This window comes from Otolemur garnettii, unplaced genomic scaffold, assembly GCF_000181295.1.
Source record: "Otolemur garnettii isolate 467f Iridium unplaced genomic scaffold, OtoGar3 scaffold00057, whole genome shotgun sequence".
NCBI lineage: Eukaryota > Metazoa > Chordata > Mammalia > Primates > Galagidae > Otolemur > Otolemur garnettii.
In genome coordinates this window covers 11592220-11600703 of record NW_003852452.1, presented here as the reverse complement: position 1 = coordinate 11600703, position 8484 = coordinate 11592220, and the positions used below count along the sequence as shown (strand labels likewise).

Sequence of the window (8484 nt, the reverse complement as noted above, 5' to 3'; positions counted from 1 at the left end):
GCACAAACAGGAACGCACAGGAGCGTCCGTGTTTTAGTAGCATGAAAATGGTGTTTAGCAGAAGTCGAATGGGTTATCCTCTGACTCAGAACTAGCGAAAAAGAAGGACCAAAAAAAAAAAAAAAAATGATTTGCATCAACTATTTGAAATAAATTTATATGTAAGTTAAAAAAAAACTGTGACTTTTTAAAATGAGATCTTGAATTAGTTGAAATTGTATACCCCCCAAATGTTGTGTTTTTATCGATAGTCCTATTCTGCTCTTGATCCCTCCCAGCAATGAGTGCAGGTAGATACAATCAAATATTTGTCACCCAGGCAATGTGAGGGACATGGATCTTAACAAGGTAAATAAAACAGGAAAGTAAAAATTTTATTTCTCAAGATAGGTTTGTTTGAGAAACTCCATAGTGAGAAAAATGACATCAAATGTGCATGTCCACATCAGTGACAAGAAGTAACTCGCTAGTGTCCCGACGTCAGTGAACAGTCTCTGCAGAAATGTCTGTTACCACCACCCTGCAGCAGCCCCTTGAAGTTACTACCCGTTATGAGACGCAACCTACCCTGCAGTCTTGAGCCGGCCGCCCTGACGTAGCCTCTGCCTCCGCCTCCTACTGAGGGTGTAAAGTCAGGCGTGCCTGACCTCTGCGAGTTTAGTTTATTTATCTATAAAATGAGATGATAATAATGATATTTATGGTCACGGTATGAATTCAATGGGTCAATACATTTAAATGGCTTAGAATGCAGGCACATAATAAGATCTCACAAATAGTACCCATTATTATTATTTTGATTCATTGCTGAGAAGGCAGGACACGAATAGAAAATAGAAATGTTGTCCAGTGTGCTCTCTGCTACGCAGGAATGAATCACATGCCAGAGGGTTGAATGTGACTGTGCCCTGCTTAACTGTAGCCCAAGCAGAAACACCCACTGACGGATCACGTAGAGCCCACTAACTATGCTCTTGTACAAAAGAACATGCTCTCCCTGAGAAGTCTAAGCATTGTTACCAAATATTAAGCTTTGTGGAAGGAAAAAGATTTGATTGAATCACTTAAATTTCATAGGACTACTTTTAAGAAAGAAATTCATCCTATGGGGAAGGACCTGCTGGCATTTCTCATTCACACTATTTGTATTAGTATGAAATGTGTTCAAATTACAGAGCGCTAACAGGGTCTGTATGTGTGTGTGTGTCTCATCAAGTTCATTTTTCAATGTTGATTCTGGTTTAGTAAATTTTGCTTTCCTTAAGGATTTTCATTTGACCTGAAGTGATAAAATTTGCAAAATCACAGGTTTAAAAGTCTACTAAGAAGTGTGAAACGCCATCTATCTGTGAATGTGGGAAATGAAAGTGTAATATTCTACCAATCGTAGGGTAGGACACAACGAGGTCATTGGCGTGTGCAGGACGGGACTGGACGCTGAAGGTCTTGGGCGAGACCACTGGAACGAAATGCTGGCCTATCACCGAAAACCAATAACACACTGGCACCCCTTGCTGGAGGTGAGCTCGGGAGGTCCTGACTCCTGCCCTCTGTTATCTGTTCTGCCTAAATATTACTTATCTGCTAACCTCTCCCTGTCATCTCGTGTATTAACTTTTTAAAAAAGAATAATAAAGACTCCTCTTGATTTTGTTTGTCGGTGTTGAACATTTAGAATTCAAAGTTCTGTGTGCCTTGTTGGATTCTAAAAACCACTAGAATTTCTGGCTTCACATCCTTTTGGACAATAGCCCAGTCAAAACCTCAAGTCTCTTGTTTTTGTGGCATAGCCTAAAAACTTAAAACAGTGAGTGCTCGAGCAGTCTAGTAAGTTGATTACTAACTGGAAACTGAATTTTTATGCTTCTCTTTTGTGAAAACAGCTGCCTCACCTAAAGTTCCCTACAATCCCTAAATATAGGCTCTGTTACTTAATACAGCTTTCCTATGTAAGGGACAGGTGTATCTCCCTCAGTTCCTGCCAGGGAGAAAAATTGCTCACAGATATTAAAAATATCATCAGTTTACCTGAGTTGAAGGCCTGACCCTGCTCTATGCCTCCATATTGTGTAACCCTGGGCTATTTCCTCTATGAATGTATAGTAGTAGTGAACTCAGGGTAAAACTAAATAAATACTGAATAGTAAATTCTTAGCACAGAGTATGGAACCATGCTAGCTATTAATAAAACTATTATATGGCTCACAATTGTAATCCTAGCACTCTGGGAGGCCAAGGCAGGTGGATTGTTTGACCTCAGGAGTTCAAGACCAACCTCAGCAAGATCAAGGTCCTGTCTCTACTAAAAATAGAAAAACCAGTCAGGCGTGGTGCTGGCTGCCTGAAGTCTCAGTTGCTGGGGAGGCTGAAACAAGAGAATTGTTTGAGCCCAAGAGTTTGACGTTGCTATGAGCTATGATGCTGCAGTACTCTACCAAGGGTGGCAGAATAAGATTCTATCCAAAAAAAAAGGAAAAAAAAAACAGAAAAGAAGAAAGAAAATCTGATTACTTCTACCCAGATAATCAGTATTATTTTAAGGTAATTAACAATTTTAAACGAAGGGTTCTGTGGAACAGGCACATGTTTGTGTTGAGAACATGTAAACAGTCATAGTAAGATGTATTTAAGATCACGAGAAATTATCTTGGTCATTCAGGACTCCCATCTGCCAAGTGCAGTCCCTCTCATCATGCCAACTGCTCCTGTAATCGCCTTCTGCCTTACAGCAAGTGGATGGAGTCTCTCATGTCCTAGAACCTCAGTTTTGTTGCTCTTAACCTACAAATTGCCCCTCACTGCCGCAAACCATTAATTATTTTAAAAAGAACTAGAAAGGCTGCCATAAGATGTGAAGTTATCCCCAGTGATCAACAGCCGTCTGTACCGTGCTAAGTACATCCGTGTACCCCACTCTTCTTACATTCTGTATTTATGTCTCATTGTGCTGCCCGGGAAGGGAAGTTCTAAAGGGCGGGGGTCAGGCAGGGGGGTTGGGGGGGACCACGTGTGTCTTCTCTTCAGAGATTTGCATATTGTGGTTGAATACTCATGATGAAAAGGGATCAACAATTAGCCACTATATTGTATTTCTGCGCTAGATCAGATCACATATTGTGAAATTATTGTCTTTCAGTTACCTGGCCGGGCAACCAGTTTTGATAGTCAAGGATCCTGTCCATCTCCCAAACCACCTTCCACACCGTAAGGCCTCCAGACTAAGATGGTTCAAAAAAGGGCCTGACCATATTCTCATTGGATCAGGAAAAAAAAAAAAAAGTGGAAGGTTTGATTTTCTCATTTAAAATACATCCATGGTAATGTACAAATTTGATGTGCACTTGTTTTCTTTCCTTTTTTGTCCTTTTTTTTAAACTGTGAGCATCTTAATACATTTTACTTGAATACAAATAGTCCTCAGATACATAAGGTATTCAAACCTTCCTGTCGTACGCCTATTAGCACTAAGTGTATTCTAATATGTTGTAATTCTTTGCATAGGCAAAGAAATAAGTTTTTTAGAAGATTAGTTCTTATCTAAAACTAACTATAGTTTATGCTGCTTTTGTGTAAAGTAGCACATGTCACATATGTAGGGTTTTGATTTTGCTGCAACTGTGTTAATTTCCAATTGTGCACCTGGTTCTCTATACACTTTAAAGGAAATTTGAACTTACACAGAATTCAATCTTTGTGCAATCAAAGTAATATTACTTATCTGCTAATTTCTTTTCTTCTCAGCAAATCCTTTTCTTGGCGATGTTTGGCTCTGCTAAACCCAAAACTCTGTCTCTCGAGCTTGTTCTATAAAACATACAGACAAAGCTGTCAGTTTAAAGAATCATTCTGAATAGAAACTTCAACTGTGACATTTAGTGACTAGAAAGTGGAGCCGTGGAGCCATCATGGCCACCATTTTATACTGTATTCTTGTTATATTAATTCAAACATCTGTTGCACTGTCTAACTGATATTTTTTAAATTTTAATAATCTGAATCTCAAATGTAGCATTAGTATTCTGAAGTGAACAGAATCAGAGTTCACTTTTTAAGTGTTTGTAAGGGTCTCAAGTACCATGACATATCTTTTTGGTGACTTTTTTTGTGACACGAAGTTATCATGTAGATCCTGTAAATCATATTCGCAGACACCAAAGGTACAACTAGACTGTGTTCATTGTCATTTAAATTGTATACGGTAGTGGTGACTTTTAAACCCGGTCAGAAGCTAATCATTGAAAGTGAGTATTTTCTTAAAGAAAGGAGGATTTATTTTTCAACAAAGTATAGAAACACGCCATAAATAATAGAACTGCAACATTTAATAAAAATAAACAGAAGGCCAAGACCTCCGGTCCTTTCAGGGAAAGCACTTGCCTTCCTAAGGATCAAGGAGCTGGCGCCAGACTATGCAAACGTTCCTACCAGACAGAGCTTTCTTTGCAATCAGGTCAACTTCTTTGCCTCATTTTCAGGCCCTTTCGGAAGGTATCTGTCTGTACTGGATTACTCTAACTTGATTTTTGAGATGTGTCGTACAGTTAGTGTGTGTTTCAGCTCTATTCTAAGATAGAAGGATGTTTTATTTAAAGGGCAAGAAAATCAAAACATATTTATCAAGATGAGAAAAATGTATCAGCAATTATGAAATTGTTATTTTTGTAAAATTCCCTATTTCTAAATATAAAAAAAAAAAAATGAAAAACCTTGACATTTTGCTTACCAGCACGTCTCATAATGACGGCATTACCACTGACAGGTAAATATTTTACACATGAACATTTTAAAGGCAAGCACAGAGTTGCTAAAAATTTTTCAGTAATGTTTCTACCATCCTTTTGACAACAGTTATTCCTAGCTGATATTTTCTCACTGAAAATAACAGAAGGAATCTATTTGACAATGCGTGGCTACCTTACCGAGCCTACGAGAATCACTTGGTAATATTTATAAGCAGAATGAAGGTGATACTTCCACACTTCCATTTTGGAACTCTTTGTTTTACTGGGATATAAAAATTTTCCAATGGGAAGACAAAACTCATACTCTTAGTCGAATGACCTCTTTGGCCACAATTGCTTTATGAGAAGATATAGCTGCAGCTTAAAGTAAATTAGCAACTGCATTTCCTTATTGATCCGACTTCGCATTGATCCATACATGTTTCAATGCGTGCCACGAAAAAACATGAACCATCAGCCAATCAGGAGACTTTAATATGGGGATTTTAGATTAAAATAAGTCTTTAAAATAATTTTTTAAAAATGTTACTTGGGAGTTAGAATAAACTCATCATGCCGGAGTCCTTCTTAATCCCATGGAAAAGATTAAGGGGAGGAAATTTATTACAACTCATCTTTCACATCCTACATGAGGAAGGTTTACCCTCCAATTGATAAAGCATGATTATTAAAAAGGATAGTTCATTTCTAAAAATGTCATCTTTCCACTTTTAATAAAACACACCCTGACTCTATGCAGCGTACACATCCATTTACACACAACTTATCTCTTTCTGCTTGTGGCTGAAAATGAAATATTTTTAGCTTCAATATTTAAACGAAGGTTCGATGTTAGAGATATCGTCCTCTCGTTTGTGGGGGACACCACATTTTCATGACAGGACTGACACTTTATGAAGTTGTAGTTCAGGTATTCAATGAAAATCTCATTTCAGGGACTTCTTCAGGGATGTACCAAACATAAGTCTGGGAAAAAGGAACACATGTTGTAACACTGATGTTCTTTTTTAAGTTTTTAGGGTTCTGTTGCTGTTTATACCGGATTCATTAACAAGCAATCAGGAGAATGAGTACACCGAATATGAAAAGAACATTCACGTTTGTAGAGTACACAATCTTTTCACAAAACTCTGAACTTTGATGCTTTTTTACACTAATTTCCTAATAATATTTTTCTTGATGATCTTTTTTTGGGGGGGAGATGGTTCAGGCCAGCCCTGTGTTTCTGGTCATTTACTTTACGTGCAAAAATCACTATATTAAAATATTCACAGTTCAGTAACAAATATCATAAGCACTAGTGCCAGGGGAGTGGAGGCAGGAAAGCCAAGCCAAGCACCCACTTTCTTAGCAGATTTGGGAAGTGTGTGCACGTTCTAGTTACTGCAGGGAGATCGCCACTGATCAACACTGACTCAGGTTTTAGATAAAAGCAAATATATTTGAACCTATTTGGTTGTGACATTTAACTGACATTTCCAATTGCATTTATTCTCCTATTGCATTTATTATTTTAAAATCTTGCAGACTAAATAGTCATCCATCTCTTAAAGCTTTCAATCAATGAGTAACTACTTCAAAATTGAAAAAGTCAAAATTCCATCCCAGTGTTCACTTTGGCTGTTCATAAAAGCAAACATAACTCATACTTCAGGACGAGTCACCCCAAGAGCCAAAGACTATTACCAGTAAGGAAAGGGGCACAAAATCTTAACACTGACACATGGCTATTTCTTTACCTCTTGAAAAAGAGTACTTGATATTTTTTAAGAACGTAAATTTTCATGGAGTTAGTTTTTTTTTTTTTTTTTTTTGCCAGTTAATTGTGATTCTGGTAGGTAATTTTCATGGCCTAGTCATTTAAAAAAATCTGGAGTTGATGAGAATTTAAGAAAGTCATTCAATCTCTGCTAACTCTAAAACTAAGGCAGAGATTTGTTTTCTTCATAACTTGCACTTAAAGCGACTCCAGGGGTTCTGAGGCACTCCAGGTGATCTAAGCTTTTTCATCTTTAGGCCAAAAACAGACTCACTGTCCATGAGAAATGATTCAAAACAACTGAGAGTAAAATAAAATAACAATTTGCAGGATTGAATGACAGTTAAGTAAAAATGTGAAAGCATATGGAAACAAAGACATTGAGACGCAAAATCAAAAACCCCTTTGTATTTTAACTTTTAGGGAAAATAATTTCTCTAACATTGTTTGTAAAAAAAAAAATAAAAGACACAGCATTTAACAGTTAACTCAGTGACAGGACTGAGGGAATGATTCACCTGAACCTGCTATCAGGACCCATTATTTGAGTTTATATTTTCTATGGGACACAGAGCTAATTAAACTCAATGTACTTTCCAATATGTTATTCAGTGATATCCTTTTCAGTAAGAATTTTCTGTTTCATTAAAAGACTTCGATATTTACTCAGCATTCTGTTAATTAAAGTGAATGGTAATTTAATCAAAGGGGTATTGGTAATTACTTGTCATCTGCCATCAACAGTTAACTAAGTAGATGTATTGGACAGGGGAAGTTCATTGTAGTGTATTTGGACAGGGGCAGTTCATTGATATTTGGTTCAAGTGTTTTCTTATCAAAGTAAAAAAAATTATTTTCATTTTCATCCCGCTCCTCATGAAGATAGGAAACCAGGGTTTGATCTCATAGCATGACAACACCATCCTACAGAGACTGGGAAAATGAAAGCTCTAAATTAAGGGCTGACGTGCGACTTAATGATTTATTGAATGCAAACATTGTGAATGCTGGAAACCACGACTGAAAAATTAAGTGAAAGATGTTTAAGAGAAAACATAGGCCTTTTCATGCCTGAAAGGATTTAAATATACTCCTGTCAGGAAGAATTAACTAGAATAATCCTATACTGAGACTTTAGAAATTACTTACTCACAGTAGACACATTTACATGGAAATATTTCAATCTAAAATGAATAATAATTTCTTTTAAACTATGTGGACTATGAGAATCCTCTCCAAAGAGCAAAACTATGCCTGATCTTGTCAACCGATGGTAACAATAATCCAATTTCTTCTGAAATTTTGTTGTGAGTTGCATTTGCTATGTTGCAAAAAGCCCATGTTTACCATAGAGGAGTGAGTTTCAATTATTGAACGTCATGTTTTCATTTGCTCAAAAATAATTTATTGTACCAGTTGCTTGTACCCTCATTAACCTGAAATTTAAAAATTAATAAACAGATAATAATTTATTAGCTATCACTGCATATTGTAGATGTAAGTCAAAAATTTTAAGAAAAATAAGGGTTGGAAGGGTAAGGCATCTGAGGTTTATTTTGCCATTGTTTTCAAAATTGTTTTTTAACAGTTTATCTTTCAAATCTGAACATTAATACAGGGAATATATTTGCATATGATTTTACGGTAGAATAAAGTTTGTGGACCCCCAAAAGCTGATAATCTCTAAAACTGCATACAAACTGGCCACAGAAACATTCTCTGTATAAATTGCATGATTTGTCCTATTTACATCTAGATAGATCATTTTGTGGATTTCATTATAACTTTTGTTTCTTGTTTAAAACTACCCCTTAAGCTTTCCACTTGAAGAACACAGCAGTCTTCGGAGTGAATAGCTTCATAGATTTCATCACTGCACAAATGAAATCAGGTAGACCAATTCTAATACACAAAATATTTGCATTTAGAGTTTGTTTTAGAAGCAAAAAGCCCAGCCCACGTTGGCATAATTCACATTACTGT

At 36.5% G+C, this 8484-nt stretch overlaps 1 protein-coding gene across 1 annotated transcript in view; it reads left to right on the top strand.

The window, feature by feature from the left end:
• The window catches only part of SYT10 (synaptotagmin 10), a 50513-nt gene extending 46741 nt beyond the window's left edge, over positions 1 to 3772 (top strand). The window contains exons 6-7 of the mRNA XM_003792491.1: positions 1391 to 1520; positions 3137 to 3772. Of these exons, the coding sequence (XP_003792539.1) occupies positions 1391 to 1520; positions 3137 to 3208 (202 nt within the window). The 3' untranslated portion in view covers positions 3209 to 3772. The remainder of the gene's footprint in view (positions 1 to 1390; positions 1521 to 3136) is intronic.
• The last annotated feature ends 4712 nt before the right edge of the window (positions 3773 to 8484 follow it).